We start from the raw sequence: 22753 nt of genomic DNA on the forward strand, positions 1-22753 counted from the left end.
ACCCAATCTTCTTAAATCAATTTTGGTGATCAATTTGTAAGTATCTTAAAAATATTAATTAATTTGATATTCTGATGACCAACTCTATAATTAACCCAATTTTTTTTGGGAAATCCAACAATATTAACATGGTTTAGTTCATTTTGAACAATCCATAAGCTGCATACCCAGCACCGTCAACATCCACTATGTCGGAACCCTATGTGACTACACCACCAGCTGGTTATCCGATGAGCCAAGAGGAGTCCCAGAAATCGGTTGCTTTCGAAACCAAGTCCAAAGGTGATGGATTCCGGAAGGGATGTTAAGTATTAAGTACCGTTTCTTCTACTCAAATAATCTTCTTTTCTTTCATTTATAATGGAGTATTCGAATTTACAAGTAAATAGTGATCAACCAGTAACTCAAGTCAGCTTACTTTGAACTCAAGAACCCAATAATGGTAAGGCCTTATTCCATAGGTTGAGAAGTTCTTTAACGCGTTTCATCAAACAAATTTTGTGCGCCATCCGAATATGGAAGTTTAGCCAACCTACTTCTCTCATTTCCCAATTTTCAACTTCTACATAGCACGAAGCTAAGGACATGTTTATTTGATCCCCAAGGATTTAAGGTCGGCAATCACATAAAACACAATCTGTGTTCATCTCGACTGTTGTTGAATGAGATAGGAAGAAAGAAAGTGGAGGAACATTATGCAATCCCATATCAGTAACAAATAAGCAGCTCGGGGTTGGTAACTTATATAAAAGAAGATGGGGGAGAATAGGTTTAAGCATCTTTGCACTTGGGGCAATGTCGAGCTTGAATCGAGCTTCAATCGAGCTCAAGTCTCGAGTTTTAATCGAGCTCTTAATTATTTTTTGAGTTAGAGTCTTTTCAAGTTCGAGTCGAGTTTCAATATTATATTTCGAGTTCGAGTCGAGCTTGATAATTTTAAGCTCGCGAGTTTTCGAGTCGAGCCGAGCTGACTTTGAAAGTTTTCGAGTTTGAGTCGAGGTCAGCAATACTCGAGCTCGACTTGACTCGTTTACACCCCTAGGTAGGGTCTCCAACGTTTATGTTTGTTTATGTTCGTGTTCATTTATGTTCGTGTTCGTTTATGTTCGTGCGCGTTTATGTTCGTTTATTTATTAAATGAACGAACATGAACAAGTTATATTCCTTAATAAACGAACATGAACAAAAAAAATTTGTTCGTTTATGTTCGTGTTCGTTTATGTTCATTTATTTTTTAAATAAACGAACATGAACATACCTCTGTTCGTGTGCGTTCGGTTCGTTTACAGGCCTACAAGCACGAAGACGAAGGTGGTGTAAGGCAGGACATACACGAGACTTTTATGTTAAGGGTCGAATTTAATAAATTATATTAGAAATTTAAAAGGTATGAAATTAAAAAAATATATATATTAAAAATTTAGAGAAACAAAATTATAAAATATAAGGTGCAAAATTAAATAATTAATAAAAGTTACAAAGAGAAAAAGTAAAATATAAAAAAAAAAAAAATCACCACTTTCCAACACCCCTCTGTCCAGCCCTAGTGTAAGGGATATTTGGACCTACTCCACTTATTTCAAGTTAATAAGTTTCTACGATACAAACACAGAAATTTATTAAAGGAAATATCAACAAGAAAAATTTAACACTTACCCAAGGCCAACTGAAAACAAATCTACTTAATTTATTTTATGCTCACACGTACTGATTTCCAAAATTTGAAGTTAATATTCGTATGTTAACTCGAACTTTGAATGACCTGAATAATAAGTTAACGCAAACGACGAAAAAAAATAAATTTACCCGGGTACATAGTAGAACGGGCCGGTAACCGAGTGTTCTTCTCACCTAGCTGAGCTAACATACATGGATTCCGGCGAGCTATTGGCCTCATCCGACGTTCGAAGGGCAGATGGAAGTGGTGCTGTGATGTAAATCATCTGCAACAAGAATAAAAAAAACGAACCCATAATATAGAAATCAATATTTTTTTCTCTAAATTAATAATTTTTTAAATACTATACAAAATACGATAAACCAAACCGGTCCGAACCCATAGAATTTAATTCAATTATCCAGGACATTAGTTTGATTTGCATTCAGTTGTTAAAAGACTAGAATAGTACACATTAATCACAATCTTTTTCGAAACGAACCTAAACCAGTCACCCTCAGATATTCATCGGATACTAATATCGAATATAAGTATTTCAAAAAATGAAGATCGGAGCAACACGACTTATAGATTACCTCATTTGTGGTTGGATGTGAGAGAACAAGTCGATGTGCATGCAAGTAATAGCCGCAGTCTCCCGGTACTGGGTTTGTAGGCCTATGGTACCCTCTGCAACAACAATCGAAATAGAATGCAGTTTTAAGTAGCAACTTTCCAGACCGTTTCACATGAATCCTGAGCTAATAGTAATAGTATTGAATAACAATATATATCCGACACAGATATATTTTATTGTTTTCTAAGTTCACTCATATATTTGGAAGATCATTAAAGTCTAGAGAATCATATCCCTTATTCGTTTCCGAAGATGCCACAGGCATGCAGATGAGACTAAAGAAGAACATTAGAGTCTAAAGAAGATGCTATGATTCTCATATTAATCATACAAGATCAGGAAGGAGATGAAAGCAGATATATATGTCATACCCATCTTGTGCATAGCTTTCATCTACAATCTCAGAGTCAAAACACCTTGGCTGGCCGCCAGCAATATACAACGGATCACCTGATTGATTGTAAAAAGAACATATTAGTTGAACATTGGGAGTTGTAAGAAATGTCATTCTATGTTACTTAAACTCTGGTGTACCATACAGAATTGTCTGATACGGTTTTTTTTCCATGTATTTGGAAGGTCATATGAAAGAGTCAGGGTAACATAAATGTCATTTGTGGCATGTTTTTCTTCAGAAATGGTCGCATATAAGTTGAAAAAAAAATCTAAAACTTGGTCAAGATTGAATTTATTCAGTCTTTACCCAACAAAGGATGGCCTATGAAAGAAAGGTGAATCCGTATTTGGTGAGGCCTTCCTGATTCAATCTCGACCTGTCAAATACGTAACTTAAAACATTAGTGTAAGTAAATTAAAACAAAAATCTATCCGTCTACATAAGCACCTAAATATTCATGGTCACACATACCTGGATTAATGTGCAGTTCTGTTTTCCATCTCTCTCGAGAACTTCGACTTTGCTCAAAGCAGGCTTCCCTAATCAAGTAAAAGAGTGAAAAATGACAAGTCAATAACAGAATAGATACTTAGGCTCAGTGTGAAACTAAATCCCGAAACAGCAACTTGATCCTATTTTGCTCCAACTCTTCATCCGTTTTTGAAGTACTCATGTCTGACAAATAAAATATGGAGATATGACCTTCGGGAATCCTCCTAATACATGTAAAAACTAAAGGAAGTTTCGATCATACCCGTCGGACAAATACCTTTATTTGACACACACTCAAACTTGAGTGACACAGACAGGGCCTCATAACATAGCAACTAAAACTTCATGAAAAGCCGGTACTGCTCCTTTAAATCCATGGTTTATAACTACATGTACTTTCAATATAATGTTAGATAAGCAAACCTGAGGGTGAAGCAACATAAAGTCCTTTGGCCACTCCGGGATAGCGCACTATTCCAATTGGCTGATCGATGACAACCTGTGATGCAAAAACAATAAACAATATTCAATTGGCATAAAACATTTATGCCATGGCCAACTAGCCACCAGTGTAGCGGCAAAAGACTTACATTGTTACCAAGTTGTCAATTAACATTTAGTCCCAGGGTCTAATCCCAGACAACCCGTACCCCTCCCACTTCAGAATAAAAATCTTTATGCCATGAAAAGTTTGAAGTAAGATACAAGATCAGTGGATGCAGAAAACTGAATCTACTGATATTTTGCATTTATAAGGATAAAACATTAAACCTAAATAGAAAAAGAAATGCAAATCTATTGTTATTCTTATGAGGATAAGCCCTGTTGTATGTTTACCTTGTCTTCATCAAGTATGCCAGTCACAAGTGCACGGTATATCTTTGATATTTTCCTGGTACCACCAAGTTCAGCTTTCCTGTTACTGTACATGTAAGAAGGATTTCAGCAGAAATCTAATATGATTAAAAGTTGGAAAGAGGTCTATAAAACTATGTTGCTCAAGCTCATCATTTTGCTAGACGTATCCATGTCCAAAATCCACATACGATACATATCTAGACATGAGTATGGAATTATGGATATAACTTACAAGGACCTTACAAAATACATGGAAAATTTTAGAAAATTTGAACATATTCGTGTAGGATGCATACTCAATCCAACACTTACACCCAAGTTATGTACGATGGATTTAATAAAATATTCCATCTTCAGTATTCAAGTTAGTTATCAGCTATTTTTGCTTCATCAATCAACTACACATGCCCGATATATACTTGGAGAAATCTGACCATTCCCGTGCTGGATATATACTTGTATCCAACACTCAACAACCGAGTGGCCGAGTCTGAGCAACATAGTTGAGAGCTGAGTACAAAACTTTGCCTAAAGTAACTATTTTTAACTGAAAAACATATCAGTAAATTCTCGAGCCACTTAGAGACTCTACTTTTATTGTTTCTGTAACTCACAACAGAAACCACTGAAACATGATGCTTAATTTCTGACAAATTGGTAAATACATATTTTCGAAGAAACTTGTAAAAAATATTATCATTTATTCAAGAAGATCTACTAGGAACAGAAATAGATTTTTTTCACTTCAAAAGCATATGTTGCTCCAACTCCTATTTTTCTTACAATATCCGTATTCGGCACTTATGTCCGACACATTATCTGACATGGGATATGGAGATAAGATCCTCCAAGGGACCAAGAACCTTCCAAATATATGAAAACATTTAGAAAAATTAACATACGCGTGTTAGAAAAATCTATATCCAACAATCTCATGTGAGTCTGAGTGACATAGTCAAAACTATAAATGGAAACTAGTATGATAGCAATGGGTTTCTTTTACTACCTGTTAGCTCCAACAAGAGATGTCCCATCAGCAAAATATGCTGCAAGGCAAGTTTTAGCAACTTTTGTCTTTGCACAAAGTAATATTCCTAGAAGCCAACCAGCAGAAAATTAGGGGAAAAAAGGAAATAATAAAGAAGTAAGCAATCAATATCGTGCAGGTAGGACTAGAAACTGCTAACAGCTATGTTGTTCCAACTCATTTGTTTTTCTTGATGTACCATGTTCAGCAACCGTTAAAGACATATTTGGACATCGTTAAGGGGATAAGATCCTCCAGAAACTCCCCAAATATAAAGGACAGCTTAGAAACATAATGCCTAGGCGATGCACAAGCAAGCAATAACATGAAGAAATATGATGCCTTGGTTGTATTATCTATATTGAGTAAGCGATGATGAGTATGCAAACCTGATGTATCCCTTCCTAACCGATGCACAGGAACAGGATGTGATTCTTGACCTTTTAGGGGAGGGTTCTGCTTCTTTATGCTCCAACAAAGCTGTGTCAAAACAGTCCGTTGCTGGAAAAGGCCGCCGGGTAAAACTTGAAGACCGGATGGCTTGTTTAAAGCAATCTAAACACAAACATTATGATTTTTGTCAAAATCAAAATTGATAACTAAAATTTGGGACAAATAACTAAGAATAAGGAAATTTAACCAAACCCCAGAGTACTTTTATGTAGAAGGAAAAGGAAAAAAAATTCAGGCTAGAGAATTTAAGTTCATAAAACAATCAAAAAAATAAAGTTGTCCATGATACTAAAATGTAAAATCCAAACTATTTGGGCACCAAGTGCAGAACTCACAACATTGGGGAAAAAGGATAACTTAAATTGGAAATTTCTTCAACATCTCGTAATATCTGAGTTTTTCTGAGTTTCTGTGTTTTTCTGTGCAGATACTGGTACAATTGTGCAACATGGGTAAGCCTGAGTTTTTAGATAATGATTTTTAATGAATCACCTACATGTGTTATTAGATTTCAGTAATGATTTTTAATGAATTCTAAAGTTCAAATCTTCCCCTACATGTGTTTTTAGATACTGGTACAATTGTGCAACAATTGTACAATTCTGACATTTCAGTAATGATTTTTAATGAAAATTAAAGTTCAAATCTTCCCCTACATGTGTTATTAGATAATAAAAGTAGAATTAATCATGATTTATATTAATAAAAGAAAATACTTTAGAATTCAGATTTGACTCTAATTTTCCCAAAAATAATTAAAATAGTTAATTTACCAAGTCATCATCCTCGTACAAAACTTCAAGCAAATGAGGAACATCAGGTTCTTTCCATGGAAGCCTATGATAAACTAAAACTGAATCACCACTGCCAAAAGAAAGGGAAAAAACAATTAACTGGCAAATAATTGTTAAAACGAAATTTAAAAAAACAAAACATACCTGAGAATCTCATTTGGATCTTTAACGACTCTTCCATCAACTGATATCTGAAAATAAACAAACATCGGAAAAAATTAATTCAGTTTCTGTTTTGTATTAATTGATTAACTCATTCTTTTTTTAAACATACCTGTCCATTTTGAATTCGCTGCAACCAACTGTTCAATCATTAATAATTTGGGGAAAAAGAAATTGAAAATTTGATATAATTTATAAGGAATTAAAACAATTACCCTTGTAAAGGAGCTGAATGTTTATACTTCCTTGAGTAAAATTCTACTAAAGTAAGCCCTATAAAAATATATAAAAAAGGAGGAAAAATGAAAATATTCAATTAACAATTCTCACATAAACTTGGAAGGAAAAATAAAAAGAGAAAATAAATTTAAGTTTTGGAATGACCGGAATCGGAATGCGGAACGACGTCGTTGTAGAATATGCCGTCGTTGAGTTCCGGCCAAGGTAACCCGAAAACCATAGACTGAGTTCGCGAATCGTTTGACATTTTTTTTTTCTTTAGAGGCTTCAATGGCCGAATTTACCTTCTGGATCTGTGACCCGATTTGAATTTAGGTGAATTAGAAAGGCTTAATATATCAATTGCCTCCTGAACTTCACAACTTTTCTTAAAATGATACTCGGAAATCTATAAATTCAAAAAAGAATGTAATTCAGCTTTAATTTTTTTGACGTAATTTTTTTATTAATTAATGTAAAAAATTAAGTTACCTTTTTTTATAATTATGTTTTACCAAATAATAAATCAAAAAAATGTTTAGAAAAATAATAATTAATACATGTTATAAAAATGATATAATTATATTATATTAAAAATATTTAAATTTATTATTTTAAATAGATATACTAGATCATATCATTATTTTGTGGATTTAACTGTTAATATTTGTTTTAATAATAGTTTAATGGATAAAGTACACAAATGGTCTTTCGACTATAGGGTGATGCTTTGTTAAGTCTATCGACTATTAAAAGTTATAAAATTATCACTCGATTATAAGATATTATTTTGTTGAGTCCCCGACTATTAAAAGTTATAAAATAGTCACTCGATTATTTATATGTTTCAAACTCATCCTTTTTCATTAAAAATTTGATGACCTTCTAAGTTGAACGTTAACTTACTAACTGGGATATGATAAAATCATATTTTAATGATGTCTATTAGCACCGATGTTGCTTTTAAACACTGGCTTAATAACATAATATAAATGGGGGTCGATCCAAAAAATACAGTTCAAACAATTATGTAATCAAATTTTATCAAATCCAGTCAACAAGTTTACGTCCAACTCAGATGGTCGTCAATCTTTTGATGGAAAATGACGAGTTTGGAACATATGAATTGTCGGTGACTATTTTGTAACTTTTAATAGTTAGAGACTCAACAAAATAATGTCATATAGGCAAGGGACTATTTTGTAACTTTTAATGGTCGATGGACTCAACAAAGTAATGTCCTATAGTTAGGGGATCATTTGTGTACTATACCCTAGTTTAATTAAGTGATCAAATTGTAATATTTAGAAAAAAAAAGTGATCCATTTGTAACTAAACTAATAAATAAGTGACCTGATATGTATTTTAACCAACTATCTAAAACCCTCATAAATTGAACCTTTATTTGATTTTTCAGTGTCAGTCTATGCAAAAACTGATAGAAAATGGCGAGAACTGCTCTCTTCCACTTGCTTAGATCTCAATCCAAGCAACTCCTTTCGAGAAACATCCATTCAGGTTCTTTTTCTCTCTTGATTTTGGGAAACCCCTTTTTTTTGTTCATCACTATTCGATGTCGAGTTTAAATATTTGTTTCTAATATCCCCATTAGTCTATAAGCTTAAAACCCATGGTTGCTAATTCTATTTCTGATTCAATCATATGAAATTTGGGACTTTTCGTTTGATTTGGAAATTTGGTTTTATTAACACTAACACATAAAAGGAAAAAATAGGGGTTTTATGGTGTCGTTGTTGAGGTTTTCCAAAAAAAAATCAAATTAAAACCATTTTTAATATCTTTTCTGGGTTTTTTCCTTACAATTTCAGAGTTGGAGATGTGATTTGCTTATCTACAGGAACAATTGTTGCATTGAGACGAAAATAGTTTTCAGCATCACAAGTGTTTGTATTATTTATTGTGTCATTATTGTGTTTCAAATATCACATATTTATATAAATTTCGATACTATAATGATTCATATTATATAGATTTCGACACAGTCGAATATTATTACTATGCTTGTGCTTTTTTCATGTCATGGTTTTAGTGATTTCTCTAATGTCGTATCCAGCATTACCAGGTCCAATCTAGTTTAGATGTAGCTGGTGTTTATAGTGTTAGTATGTGAAACTGAACCATGTGCTTGCTAATGTATGATTGCACGAAAATGTCCCACATCATTGAATCCTTACAATGCCTCATATTTGTATGACTGCAGGAAGATGACGCACTTCATGAAAATCTATCTCTGTTAATAACTCGATCTTGGATTTTTTTGCTTGTGGATTGGTTCTGATTTGCCGCTATTTGTGCTTTGCTTATAATTCTCTTTCATGATATTAGATGACTAGGTTTTCCATCAATACTGCATTTGATCTACCAGGCAGCGTTTAGAATTTGATTATGCGGATTGTATGCCGCTCATTGACAGCTGAATCCTGATATAATTTCTGGATATTACTTTGGTTGCATGTTCCTCACCATGTTACATTAACTAGTATTCAATCTGATCCCCACCCTGGTTTCTTTTGTGGATATCAGAAAAGATCAGGGATTTGATGTTTTCTCAATTTTCTTAATTTCCATTGTTCTTTGTTCAAAAGCCAACTACTACTACCAAACATATAGAACTACTTAGAGTTCTACAACTCGAGAACGATGCTATGGATTAAGTTAAACTTTGTAACCAGGCACGTTTTTATTGCAAGAAGGGGAAAAAACACTTGATTTCACTTGAACGTGAAACAGAAAAGTTGTGCGGTTTACATGACATTTGACTGAATGATATGTTACCGTCTGCAATTCCATTAATCCAAGCTTTCATGAAATCATGTTTCATTCGCGCTTCTTGTTACTGTTATATGTTTCCGGATACTTCTGTAGTTATAGTAAAAGCTGACAATATTCTGTTCTTCTCTTGCTCATTCTTCTCTCCGTTGCTTTAGGTTATCCTTATAGGTTTGCAGTACGGTCTGTCACCCAATATGCCAAGCCAAACATCCACTCTGCAGTGAGCATTTCCGGTGTCCAGAAAAGATTGGCTTCTCAGGCTAAGATAAGTGAGGACGACAACAGAATCAGCATAGGTCCTCAAAAAGGGAGAGAAGATAACGAAGATGAGAAAGATGCCGGGATTGTTTACTACGGACCGATTTCATCTACAATCAAGAAAGTAAAGCTGCTTTCGCTTTCGACCTGCTGCCTCTCGGTGTCGTTAGGTCCTGTCATTACATTCATGACTTCTCCGGATATGAACGTGATTCTGAAAGGTGCAGTGGCGTCCTCTGTGATATTCTTGAGTGCTACAACGACAGCTGCACTTCACTGGTTCGTCAGCCCTTACATCCACAAGATCCGGTGGCAACCCGGTTCAGACAGCTTTGAGGTGGAGATGTTGTCTTGGTTAGCAACATATATTCCACGAACCATCAAGTTCGCCGACATCCGTCTGCCCGAGACGAACAGACCATTTGTGACATTCAAGGCCAATGACAACTTCTACTTCGTAGATGCCGAGCACTGCCATAACAAGGCTTTGTTGGCTAGACTCACACCCCAGAAAGCAGCTCATGATTCCGCTTTTAAGAACTTGTGAATCGATCGTCCAAAAGGTCGAGAATGGGGGACTCGGGAGCTCGCGAAAGCTCTGTGGATAATAAGCCTGTTGATTACAGAGAAACACAACATTTTTCATGGAGTTTAATTGGAATTTCGGTCTGTTGCTGCTTGCTAAGTTTGATGTAGTGAAAGTTTTGTTTGCTTGAAACTTTATCATAAATGATTAAATGACATGCTATGTTATTGATTAGTTGTAACATTTAAATCCGGCCTAGTTACAATCAGAACATAAGTGTGACAAAAACATATTATAAGAATTAACCTTATTTATGATATTTTATTCATTCGTAATAAACTTTAAACAAAACAATATTAATCAAAATCTTTGAATAAAACTGAATAATTATCTAAGAACATGACAATATAATGATTCATTTTTAGTAATTAATTAAAACTTCATGTAAATTTTATAATAACCTAAATAAAATCTAAATGTTATAAGGTTTGTAGTATATAGAACATAAACCAACTAGAATTGTTTAAATGATAATATCGAATATAAAAATTCAAAACTGCAATCCAAATAATAATAATAATAGTACGAAGGTAAAGGAGAATATTGTTCTCCTTATATGTCTTAGGTTCAAGTAACAATATCTATAAGATGTGTCTGCGTTGTTAAATACTTCAATAAATCTTAAAAGAATAACGAGATTCCAACTGATAAAATGACTACACAAATTATTCTTTCATTAATCTTTTTTGACTCACAAAATATATTGTATCATTTATTCATTATTCAATATTAATAGCCCATTCAATCATTTACTCTAACTTGATTATTCAAATCATCGTGGAGATTAATTGGGTCATTGAGCTATCCGACATTAAATAGGTGTCTTCACAAAGATTAAAAACAATTAAATCACTGTAAATAGAAGGAATTCGAGTAAAAATGAGTAGAATAGATTACAAATTCAAAGTCAACGGATCAAAATCAATGATTAACGGGATAAAATCAACGAATAAAAAAATTAATAATTAAATTAAAATTAAATTTATGAGAACATATTTTCTAAAAGTCTTGGTTGTCACAGAAGTAAAAGCGGCTATTCTTACAATCAACCAAATCAAAATACTTTTTAAAAGTTACAATATTTTGGAATATTTGTACGTATCAAGCTTTCAAGTCATTTCTTCATGTACCTTACTTGCTAGGGTTATCCTAACAAGAGTAAACTTGAGGCTAAAGGTCGTAAAGAAATAAGTCTATTTTTGTCATCATGTCCCTAACAAAATCAAAATGGTTAACCTTGTAATGAAGCAAATCATATTACTTAATAAGGAAATTGATTATCCTTGATATATTTTAGTCTTTCGATTCTTTTTCACATTTACCTTACCAGTTAAAATATTAAAAATGTATTTAAATATTAATCATATGTTAAAATAAATTTATATATCTATATAATAAATTGTTAAAACATACTAATATGAGTTGGTTCAAGTGATAAGTAATTTGATATCACTTAAGTCTCAAGTTCGAGTCCTTGTGTATGCAAAAAATCCCTGCTGGGAGACTCACCCACCAAAGTAAAAAAAATCACGAATAATTTGTTAAAATTGTAAAAAAAAATGTAAAATTAAGAAATATTAAATTCATGTTTATTATCTAGAATCGGTCTTATCTATAGTTTTTTTTATATTCACTCATAATATTTATTTTCAAAATTCACTATGAATTTACAAAATCATTAATTGTCTTTCTTCTCAAGAAATTCTTTACTTGTTTTAACGATTAGTTTTATTTCTTTTCAAGAAATTCTTTACTTGTTTGAACTACCAACTTTCTTTCTTCTCAAGAAATTCTTTATTTCGTTTGAACTACCAACTTTGTCCTTTTTAATCCGCAAGACATGGTCTTTTTTTCTCTCCTTAAATTGCCTTTTTAAGACATTGTTGTTCATTGTTTGAACATATACTTGTCATTCACTGCTATCCCATATTCAATTCTCAAAAAACACAAATGGAGATGAAAAATGAGAGAGAGATGAAGCATGTGTTCCATGAGCATCCCTTGGTGTTTGTGGAAGTGCAAAGCAGTGAAGCTGATCCCAAAGCTTACTGTTCTGGATGAAGGGAAGTGGTTTCAGCTCCATGCTTTACTTGTGTAGTCTGCAATTATCACCTTCATCAGAAATGTGCGGAGGCACCCTATGAAATTTTCAAACATCCTCTCCGTCCCAAGCACACCTCAGGTTTTTTCCTTCGAGATAGGCCCATTCGCTCTTCTGAGTATGGATATGATTGTGCATTATGCAAGGAAAATCGTATCATGTTCTTTTATGAATGTCATGCTTGTTTGTTTTCCCTTGACATCAAATGTTTTAATTTATCTTCTTCGCATAGCGAGGTCAACCAAGAGTCCAAACATGACTTCCACCAACATCCATTGACCTTCATTCAAACTCCCATGGATCTATTCAAAAGATTCAGCTGCCTCTGGTGTCTTCAACCATTGCTTGATGCTATCTATTTTTGTTTTCACTGTCCATCCTTTGTTTTCCATAAGAGATGCCTTGATGAGTTACCCGCTAAAATCCATCACCCTTCCCATCACCAAAACCCGCTTTCCCTTGAGTGTGAAAAGAATTCTCTTTTTTGCAAGCTATGTCAAACCCAACATTCCGGATACTTTTATTCTTGTTCACTTTGCCATTGTAATATCAATATTGAATGTGCTTGGCCGAGGTCCGTTGTCGAAGATAAAAGTCACCATCAGCACCCATTCACCCTATTGTGGAGACCAGGATCATTCATTTGTGACGCGTGTGGCACTGATGGCAAATATATTTCTTATATATGCTCTAAATGTTGTGTTGTCGTCCATAAAGACTGCACAAAACTCCCACGCATTATCAAATTCTCACGACATCACCACTGCCTTTTTCGCAAATATTTTCTTGAAAAAAGAGAGCTTACAAGGAAGGATTGCAAGATCTGTTTAAAGGAAGTGAAAGTAGAGCGTGGCAGTTACTCTTGTGTGGTACCAAGTTGCAATTACGAAGTTCATGTGAATTGTGCCTTGGAGGATAAAAGATTGTACGAGGTAATTGAGGAAGAATGCCGGTGTGAGGAGCTCAATGCAGCGACGCGGTCTTCCATCACTCGTGTTATTGAGGAGAATGAAGATGGGGAAGCCACAAAGATTGAACATTCCAGTCATGAAGGTCATTGTTTGGTGCTAGCAGACAAGATGGAGGAGGAAACTGATAGACAATGTGATGGGTGCATGCTGCCAGTCTCAACTCGGCTCTATTATTGTTCGGAATCAGATCCATTTTTGTCAATACACGAATTGAATGAATTTGACTCGAATTTGAGTTCTTAACAAAAAGAAATGAGCTATTTGATATCCAACTCGAAAAACTCACGAACAACTCGTATTGTTCCCATTGTGCCTTTTTTGGTGGGGTAGTGGCTTAATTGTAAGGCTATACATGCACTAAATTTTGACAATATTTTCACTTTGGATCCTTCTTTGTACATTTTACATTTTAAGTCACCTAATTTAATTTTTCTAATTTTGTTAATTCTCATGAAAAAAAACAACAATCGACTTAAAGTACATATGCAAAAAATAAAAGAAAAAAATACTTTGTTTTAAATGTAAGGATTTTGATACATTCAAAAATTAAGTGTTGAAAAAAATATTGTTGAATTTTTTTAATACTAAGTTTTATAACTATAAAAATTAGTTTATTATTTTATCTGATAAATTCAATTTTTATTTTTATTTTTTAAAATGACTTATTTTTAATTTTAATCCTATTAATATAATATTTTATATTATTTTTTAATAGCTTCGTGTAAAATTTAAATATAATAAATTATTTTTAGAAAAATAAATAATTTATTTTAAATACATATAAAAAACAAAGTCAACTTAACTTTTTCAATGTTAAGTTCTAATAACTATCTACATACTTATCTATTCAGCACTTTTTATATAAAAAATTAATATATTTATATATATATATATATGTTTTCTATCAAGTAAAAAATTAATATAAACATAAACCATATTTTTATTATATTACTTTTCATACTAAAGTTGAAAGCCTTTTTTATATAACACACACAAAAAAGACAAAACATATATGTTTGTAAGTTGAAACTGAATCCCATGACAAAGAAAATCTACAAAAGCCACCTTCTAGAAGTCTTAATATATATATATATATATATATATATATATATTATATGATTGAATTACACCGACTAAAACATTTTAGCTCTACACAAATTTAAAATTTTATGGATGAGTGAAATTAGACGGCTCAGTTTAATAGTAGAAAATAAAAAGATATTTAATTAAAAAAATAAAAAATTAGTCTCAATCGTCTATTTAATTTTCTTAAATCTATATAAAACTAATTTGAACTAACATTCTAATTTGATATTACTTGTTTTTCGACTCGAACATCGACCCAATTCTTACAACATTGATAATTATTTTTTATCTATTTACCTATTTTTATAATTATTAATATTTGACTCATTAATTTGATTAACTTGAATTGAATAATATAAAAATTAGGTTGAGCAACAAAACTTGATTGTCAAAAATTGATTTAAATCGTAATGTTTGAACTATTTATAATTCACAATCCAAACAAAATTACATTTAATTTTCATTTAATTTATAAATATAAAAATAAGTATCTTATATCTAAAAACTAATGAAATAACTCAAAAATGATACATATAAAATATTAATTATTGTTTATTTACTTGAAAACTTAATTTTTATTAAAAGGATACAAACTTTATCGAATAGTATTTAAAACTTATAAAATAAAATTATTTCTGTCAAAATAAAATACAGACTCTCAACATTCCAGGATAGCATAAAAATAAAAATAAAAATCCAAACTAATTAAGCAAAAAATAAAAAATTATTAAAAAAAATAAAAATTCAAACCAAATTAAACTATATACACTCATAATAAAACAATATTATAAATCAATCCTTATTTAGTTGACAATAAAATTTTAACCCTAAACATATACTTGGCATTTATCTATATTTATGTTTATAATCCTCCTATAATCGTTTTTAAAATAATTTGTTTAGTTTTATTCCTCTAGAAGCTGTCTAAATATAGATTGATATATATATATATATATATATATATATATATATATATATTGAAAGTTTTCTTCATCAAAACTAATCTTCTTTTTCACAATATTATTATACCTTGTTTTTCTTTCTCGATTCTTTAGTTTTCCATAGGTGCTGGAAAGTTGAATCATAAGCCTGGGAAAATATGCAACAAACTGAAGATTCCCGGCAAAATTTCCGAGATGAATCTAATGAAGAAACGCTTTCTCTTTCTGATCTTGTGATGAACAATGATTATTCAAATGAATTCTGGAACGACAATGATTTCTCAAAACAAGCGGAAACCGGCGATTTGTTTGAGTTCTTCAGTGAAGATTTTCCTGCTTCAGCCTCGATTTTTCCGGAGAACAACAACGAAAACGACAGAATCATTTTTTGTGGGAAAATAATTTCTTACAAAGAAAATGAAAATCAACCCAACGTTGGAAGCAAACCGAAGAGACGAAAATACAAATTCGAGCAAGAAAATGATGAGGAAAAGAAGGATTTCAGCTGTAGAAATGCCAAAAAGTGTTGTTTCTTTCCCTGGAAAATTTCATCGCCGCCTTCATTATTCAAGTCAAGAACATTTACTTCATCAAAATCAAAGAAAGAACCACAGACGCAGCGTTTCAACAAGGCATTTTCAATGCCGGCTTCCGTTTCCAAGTTCCATTTTCCGGACAGGAAAGTATCGACGTTGGCAACTCCGGTTAAATCAAAGTGGTATTTGTTTGGAGTTGGAGTTGGAAGGTTCCCAATGGAAATTGAGCTCAAGGACATGAAGATGAGACAGAGCAGGAAATATAGGCCAATGAAGTTTCCAGCACCGGACGACGGCGGTTTCGGTGGCGGCCCATCGGGAAATGTTAGAGGTGAAAAGGGAAGAAGATCAGGCAAGGCCTGTCGGAGGTTGCTTAATGTTCTAGGGTGTAAACAACCATGTTATGATCATTAATTTTCGATTTCAATTTCTTTGTTAATTTTCTCGTAATAGATCGTAACAACAGTCATTATATTTCACCGACATGACCGATTGAAAACAGGGATAGATATACCCTTAATATTTATAATGTGGCAAAATTATTTTTAGATTAATATGGTTATGTTAAAATATTTTTTTTGTAAGATTAATAAGCGATTTTAATGATTAAGTAATATTTTTAGAATGTTAATGGTTATAAAATAATTTAAATTAAATGATTATAAAAAAAATTAAATAAATATTATTTTATAGTCATTTAGACTATAAAAATATAATTAATTATAAAAGTAGTCGATATTTACCAATGATTTTATCAGAATCATGTGCAATTATTAGTAATCAAAAAAAGATTAGATTGAACCAACAAATAGATATATATTTAAATTGAATAAAAATATATATATAAAGATTAAATTAAATGAAAAATAAATTGATAATTATTACATCAAGGAAACATGTGTGCTTACGTAATGTTGATATTAAAATGAACCAGATCAAATAACAATTACGATACATGATAAGTCTTGACTCTATTTACAAAATGAGGACAATTTTACATATAAATTCTTCAAAAAATTAATTTGTAACTAATGTAAATTATTATTATTTATCTCACAACCATATGACACCTTGATTATTATATTTAAGTATTTAAATATAATATTTTTAAGCTATTCTTATTGACTTGTTAGAATTAGGAGTGTGTAAAAAAATTCGATCTGATTTATTGATTTGATCCAAAAATTTAAATCTTTTATATCTTTTTAATTTTTATATTGAATATATGAAAACAAAAACACGTATAAAATACGGATCGCCTAAATTTTAATTTTGTATTAATTAAAAATCCAATAAAATGGGCCTTTAAAGTTTATATAGATCCTAACTCAATGAATGAATAACTCATTAACCCACTAAATATAAAACCCATTAAAACTTAGGATGTGAATAATTATATATATAAATAGGTTAGGATTTATTTACACTATGTAAAACTCTTTTAGTTTTACACATGTTTAGGACCATTAGATGAGTGGAAATTAATGACTAAGACTAACTCCTTGTTTTTCCCCCAATAAATATCTTTTTTTTTCTTCCTAATTTTAATATCAATCATCTATTTTAACTCATCAAACGATCTTAAATCTGTGTAAAATAAAAAGAGTTTTACGCAATGTAATTGGATCATATCCCATAAAATATAGTAGAAGTTTAATTGATGTTTCATAAAATTATAAAATATAAAATTTAAATATGAATTTTTTTTATCGAATTCAGTTATGTTAATTTAAATAAACAATCTTAAGTTTGTAAACAAAATACTATTGAAGAGTTTTATATTTTGTTAAAAAAAGTATTAAAAATTTATGTACTCTCATTTTTAAATTTTTGATTCCCCACTACTTATATTTAATGAAATTTTTATAAACATGTTTTATCTAATATATTTTATGACACTCATATCACAAAATCTAATATATAAAATATATTTTATTTTAAATTTTTATGTCTATCAAGTAAAATTATTAAGGTAAAATGTACAAATGATTTTCGATTATAATATACTGCTTTGTCGAGTCACATAACTATTAAAAGTTATAGAATTGTCCCCCAATTATAGGACATTACTTTGTTATACCTTCAAACTATTAAAAGTTATAAAATAATCATTCGACTATTAATATGTTTCAAACTAATCTTTTCCCATTAAAAAATGACGATCTTTTGAGCTGAAAGTTAACTTGTCAATTGAGATATGATAAAATCTGATCTCATAATTGTTTGAGGTGTATTTTGTGGATCGAGTATCTATTTACATTATATCATTGAGTGAGTGCTTGAAATATTATGTCACCGAACTAATGCTTAAAGGTAATGATGGTTCCAATAGACATCATTAAAATATAATTTTATCATATCTCAATCAATAGGTTATCGTCCATCTCAAACAACCATCAATTTTTAATAGAAAAATATAAGTTTAGAACATATGAATTATAAGGTGACTATTTTGTAACTTTTAATAGTCATGTACTCAATAAAGTAATACACTATAATAAAAAAAATATTTTATAATTTTTAATAGTAGAATACTCAACAAAGCAGTGCCCGCCCTATAATCGAGGATCATTCATATACTTTAACTAATTATGTAATCTCAAATAATCTCTAAAAAAATGTTTTTCCCCTCAAAATAAAAATGAAAAACCGGTGTCCCTCAATAAATATCATCTAAAAATGCCATTTGATTCTTTTCCTCCATTTTTGCCATCTTTTCGAAGCTTTCTTTTGCAATATTTTCTCGCAAATTGTTTTTAATGCAAAATATGAAGAGAAAGAGAGAATTTTCCAATTTTAATTGAGATCGACAAATTTTCTCAGGTCCAGGTATTGAAAAGTTTCTCTTCTTTTCTCTATTCTGTGTTATTCTTTTTGCACAAATCTCCTAAGAAAAATTGTTAATTTTTTTATGATTGGAATTTGCCTAATTCTTCATGTCTTGGTTCAATCTTTGTTAATGTTGTTTGATGGTTTATTCCTATAATTTATTTTCGGAATTCGAATTTAATTTAATTGACTTTATATATATTATGACAATCATTTTAATTTTTAATTTGCGAATGAAATAAATAAATAAATCAAATGAGATGTGTTTAAGTAACAAAGAATGGAAACTGATTTAAGTTTAACGGAAATCAACTGAATTTTATGGTTCGAATTAGTTGTCTGTTTTTTGCTATTTTTTCTTGGTTCTATTTTCAATATTATTGAAGAGCTCTATATTTTATTTATAAATATTTCTCATTGGAATTAGAAATTAAATGTCTTTTCTTTTTTATTTTTGAAGAAGAAATTATTGAGAAATGGGGAAAAAAGGAGGCTGGTTTTATAGTGTGAAGAAAGTTTTAAGCCTTAATTCCAACAAAGATGAGGTTAATTTTAATCACTTTATTTATTTATATTTTCTGAAGAGATTTTGATTTTTTATTGCATTTTATTTTACCAGAAATCTCAAAAATCAAAGAAAAAATGGGCAACAACGCAGGATGGAACTCAAGGCGTCAAGTTAATCAAATCAGAAAATGAGAACAGCAAACATGCCAACTCCGTCGCTCTCGCCACCACCATGGTGGCGGCGGTCGAAGTTTTCCGTCTTACGAAGGTGCCACGCCACCCCAGGAAATCAAGGGAGGAAATAGCTGCCATTATGATTCAAACTTATTTTCGAGGATACTTGGTAATGAAATGCTTCCATTTTTTTTATATCCAAGTTTCTTAGGTTAAGGAATTCATGATAATTTCGGGTTAGATTAAATCGTGACTCAAAATTCTTGATCATTATGTGTTCTTAGGGTCGGAAGGAATTGCGAGCTTTGAAAGGGTTGGTGAGGTTGCAATCGTTAATCGAAGGGCAATCCGTAAAACGACAGGCGACGACTGCATTAAGATGCATGCGGACGCTCGCTCGAGTGCGGTCGCATGTTCGGACAAGGCAGATTTTAATGTCCGAACAAAACCGATCACTTCAAAAGCAGATTCAACAAAAACACGAGAAAGAGTCGCAAAGCTCTAAATCTGTTGTAAGTTCCTCGGAGAAAATCAGAAATCGATTTGAGTTATAGTACATTCAATATGTCCGGTTCAGTTCGGTACGATCGATTTTTTTTTTTATAATCTTAACAATTATTTCGCAGACGGGGGATGATTTTAGTGTCAGCACAAAGTCTAAGGAGCAAATGGCAGCGAAAGAACAATATAGACTAGCAGCAGCAATGCGAAGGGAGAAAGCTTTAGCTTACTCATTTACTCGCCAGGTTTCGGGTTTTACTTTCTATCGATATTGTTAGTGTTATAACAAGAAATATGTCATTAGATTTCGATTTTCCGTTCCGATTCGTATATGTATCAGATTTCATCTATCTTTTAGTACTTCCGTGTAATTCGGTTTTTAGTTTAACAGAGACCGTGGAAGAATCCTTTAAAACCAGTGAATCAAGCATTTATGGATTCGAAAAAACCTGAATGGAGTTGGAGTTGGTTAGAGCGATGGATGGCAGCTCGACCATGGGACATTCGAAGCACATCGAATAACAATGATCGTGGTACGAATAAAACTACGGGTCCTCGAATCCCTAGAGCTAAGTCTCAAATTGAGCCTAACAATGATAATGATAGGCGATCTCCGACCCCGGCCAAACCGATTCGACCACCAATCCGCCGGTCCACTTCAACACCACCCTCTAAGATACATTCTACTTCATCAGCTTCTAGCAAAATAACATTGCAAAGCCCAAGTCCGACGCAAACTTACTTGTCCGATAGTTACAAGAGACATAGCATCGGGGCCTCATCATCATCATCGACAGACTATGAGATATTTGAAATCTCACCTCCAAATCCTATTAACAAAACCTCGTCACAAATGCCAACAAGGGACCGACCCCGATTTCCGAGCAATGGAACGTCAGATAAGGGATCAGCAAAGCCTCCAAATAGACGGCTTTCATTACAACCATCCCCGGCAAGGAGTCGGACACTTTCTGGTCCTCCGAAGGTCACTATGTCACCTATTTAACGAAAAAAATCGAAGAAAGTCCGAGCTATGGTGAAGTTATGTAACATATGAAGCATAGACACTTCTATCATGAAAATGTTTTAACATTCGATTCGTGTTCGACCGGAATCGTTTCGACATGGTAAAATGTGTTGGGCACACAATGACATGTAAAAGAAAAAGATTTGATATTTTTTCTTTTTGCATTTCCCCAAATATAGAATCAATAATATGACAGTTGATTCTACCAACTCTTTTAAGGGTTGAGTTTTCTAATTCTAAAATGATGTTAACGTTATTGAAAAATTATTTACATAGTTATATTTATCTGAAAAATATTATTTTTCTTCTTTTATATTATAATAATATACAAACATTATTGATGTTGTTTGTCATATTAATATACGTATTAAAAAAGTATTATATTTATTGATTTACAATTTGAAAAAACAAAATCGGTGATGTCTGATTCTGATTCATCCCTTCTAATTTAGATAAATAGTCGTTGGAGGTGAATATAAAGATGTCGACTAGCGACACTTCTCTCTCATGACATATGGGTTTTCTTATATAATTTGTCCCTAATGAGTCATATATCTTATTTAATCAGAGAAAATGATTAATAGATTAGGTTATCTTATGTGAATAAAGATGTACTAAAAATTACAAAATACAAAATAGTTATGAAATTAAAAGATAAAAATTATCAAATAATATAATATTATATATATTATATAATATTTTATGACCAATTTTTACTATTATCCATGTGCTAATGTAACCTAAATTAAGTTATTAATTACCATATTCATTATTATAAGCATTTGTAAACTCTTCGAATCTTCAAAAGCCAATGTAACAGATAAACATTAGGTCAATATAATTTTTTTTATGAATACGTACCCTATAATATTATATTATTCAATGATTATTATTCTTTTTCATATCATATGGAATCTCGAACTACAAAGTTGAAAAAATGTTTCAATATTATTTTATCTAAGCTGGCTTTTGTTGACTTCGATCAATTATATTTTGACAATGTTAATAAAAAAAGGTAAAATATACAAATGATCCTTCGACTATAGAACATTAATTTCTTAAGTTCATTGACTGTTAAAAGTTACAAAAATAATCATCCGACTATTCATTATGTTCCAAACTCATCATTTTCCGTTAAAAAACCAACGGTCGTCTAAGCTGGACGTTAACATGATGTCTGAGATATGATAGTCTTTTGAGATTATGAGATCAGTTTTTATCATATCTCAATCAGCAGATTAACGTCCAGCTCATATTGTAGTCAATTTTTTAACGAAAAAGGACGAGTTTAAAACATATGAATAGTCGGGTGACCATTGTATAACCATTGATAGTCGGTGACTTAACAAAACAATGTTTTATAGTTAGAGGACCATTTTATAATTTTTAATAATCGGTGACTCAATAAAACAAGATCTTATAATCAAGGGATCATTTGTATACTTTACCCTAAAAGACAGACCGATTAGTTTAACTGAAAATTTATAGATTATTCAGTTCATTATATGATTTAGTTATGAAATTGTAAAGATTAGATAATTATAATAAAAATATGTGAAACATTGAATAAGGGTAAATTGGCGTTTTAAAACTTTTCATTTTGTGTTGGAATTTGGGTTCTTTTTACTTGGTGTAAAAAATTGATGAATCTTAGGGGAAAAGTGGAAATTTATGTTTAAATAACATGAAATTGACCATCTTTAGGCTGTTTAGGGGGACGGAATCGATTTCCGATTTAATTCAAGTA

General features: G+C 31.4%; 5 protein-coding genes and 1 long non-coding RNA gene across 7 annotated transcripts; 4 read left to right on the forward strand and 2 right to left on the reverse strand.

Moving 5' to 3' along the window:
- Positions 1 to 1690: 1690 nt before the first annotated feature.
- LOC120147048 (RNA pseudouridine synthase 5-like) lies at positions 1691 to 7000 on the reverse strand. Of its 2 annotated transcripts, none has more exons than XM_039160515.1 (14): positions 6862 to 7000; positions 6693 to 6750; positions 6590 to 6617; positions 6460 to 6506; positions 6295 to 6385; positions 5458 to 5623; positions 5048 to 5135; positions 4021 to 4099; positions 3607 to 3682; positions 3163 to 3230; positions 2998 to 3067; positions 2666 to 2744; positions 2254 to 2347; positions 1691 to 1943 (listed from the first exon to the last, which is right to left on the reverse strand). In XM_039160515.1, the coding sequence occupies exons 1-14, from the start codon at positions 6962 to 6964 to the stop codon at positions 1848 to 1850; spliced, it is 1143 nt and encodes a 380-aa protein (XP_039016446.1). In that variant the 5' UTR covers positions 6965 to 7000; the 3' UTR covers positions 1691 to 1847. The 2 variants fall into 2 exon arrangements, with proteins under 2 accessions (XP_039016446.1, XP_039016445.1); XM_039160514.1 differs by having other exon boundaries at positions 1693 to 1943; positions 4021 to 4105.
- LOC120147049 lies at positions 4715 to 5029 on the reverse strand. Its single transcript, XR_005518262.1, has 2 exons — positions 4856 to 5029; positions 4715 to 4755 (listed from the first exon to the last, which is right to left on the reverse strand). It is a non-coding gene; the product is annotated as an uncharacterized LOC120147049 (long non-coding RNA).
- Positions 7001 to 8077: 1077 nt separating the features above from the next.
- LOC120147027 lies at positions 8078 to 10465 on the forward strand. The gene is made up of 2 exons (XM_039160499.1): positions 8078 to 8214; positions 9645 to 10465. Exons 1-2 carry the CDS (start codon positions 8142 to 8144, stop codon positions 10292 to 10294), a joined length of 723 nt encoding a protein of 240 aa, XP_039016430.1. The 5' UTR covers positions 8078 to 8141; the 3' UTR covers positions 10295 to 10465.
- A 1818-nt stretch (positions 10466 to 12283) lies between these two features.
- Positions 12284 to 13648, forward strand: LOC120147082. The gene is made up of 2 exons (XM_039160537.1): positions 12284 to 12383; positions 13152 to 13648. Exons 1-2 carry the CDS (start codon positions 12284 to 12286, stop codon positions 13646 to 13648), a joined length of 597 nt encoding a protein of 198 aa, XP_039016468.1.
- Positions 13649 to 15590: 1942 nt separating this feature from the next.
- LOC120147083 lies at positions 15591 to 16382 on the forward strand. Its single transcript, XM_039160538.1, has one exon. It carries the CDS (start codon positions 15591 to 15593, stop codon positions 16380 to 16382), a length of 792 nt encoding a protein of 263 aa, XP_039016469.1.
- Positions 16383 to 19219: 2837 nt separating this feature from the next.
- LOC120147026 (protein IQ-DOMAIN 1-like) lies at positions 19220 to 20993 on the forward strand. The gene is made up of 5 exons (XM_039160498.1): positions 19220 to 19342; positions 19417 to 19647; positions 19763 to 19990; positions 20105 to 20224; positions 20371 to 20993. Exons 1-5 carry the CDS (start codon positions 19274 to 19276, stop codon positions 20983 to 20985), a joined length of 1263 nt encoding a protein of 420 aa, XP_039016429.1. The 5' UTR covers positions 19220 to 19273; the 3' UTR covers positions 20986 to 20993.
- Positions 20994 to 22753: the final 1760 nt, after the last annotated feature.

The sequence above is a fragment of the Hibiscus syriacus genome, unplaced genomic scaffold, assembly GCF_006381635.1.
Source record: "Hibiscus syriacus cultivar Baekdansim isolate YM2019G1 unplaced genomic scaffold, ASM638163v2 tig00110933_pilon, whole genome shotgun sequence".
NCBI lineage: Eukaryota > Viridiplantae > Streptophyta > Magnoliopsida > Malvales > Malvaceae > Hibiscus > Hibiscus syriacus.

Bases quoted from the DNA above. Each gene is read 5' to 3' on its own strand.
- LOC120147048 (XM_039160514.1), bottom strand. From the start codon at position 6,964: ATGTCAAACGATTCGCGAACTCAGTCTATGGTTTTCGGGTTACCTTGG. The intron at 5,136-5,457 runs GTTTGCATACTC...GTTGGCTTCTAG, and splicing joins GTTAGGAAGGGATACATCAG to GAATATTACTTTGTGCAAAG. The intron at 4,106-5,047 runs GTAGTAAAAGAA...TTACATGTACAG, and splicing joins TCTCTTGTTGGAGCTAACAG to TAACAGGAAAGCTGAACTTG.
- LOC120147027 (XM_039160499.1), top strand. From the start codon at position 8,142: ATGGCGAGAACTGCTCTCTTCCACTTGCTTAGATCTCAATCCAAGCAA. The intron at 8,215-9,644 runs GTTCTTTTTCTC...CCGTTGCTTTAG, and splicing joins TTCGAGAAACATCCATTCAG to GTTATCCTTATAGGTTTGCA.
- LOC120147082 (XM_039160537.1), top strand. From the start codon at position 12,284: ATGGAGATGAAAAATGAGAGAGAGATGAAGCATGTGTTCCATGAGCAT. The intron at 12,384-13,151 runs GTTCTGGATGAA...TCGTCCATAAAG, and splicing joins AGCTGATCCCAAAGCTTACT to ACTGCACAAAACTCCCACGC.
- LOC120147083 (XM_039160538.1), top strand. From the start codon at position 15,591: ATGCAACAAACTGAAGATTCCCGGCAAAATTTCCGAGATGAATCTAAT.
- LOC120147026 (XM_039160498.1), top strand. From the start codon at position 19,274: ATGGGGAAAAAAGGAGGCTGGTTTTATAGTGTGAAGAAAGTTTTAAGC. The intron at 19,343-19,416 runs GTTAATTTTAAT...TTATTTTACCAG, and splicing joins TTAATTCCAACAAAGATGAG to AAATCTCAAAAATCAAAGAA. The intron at 19,648-19,762 runs GTAATGAAATGC...ATGTGTTCTTAG, and splicing joins CTTATTTTCGAGGATACTTG to GGTCGGAAGGAATTGCGAGC.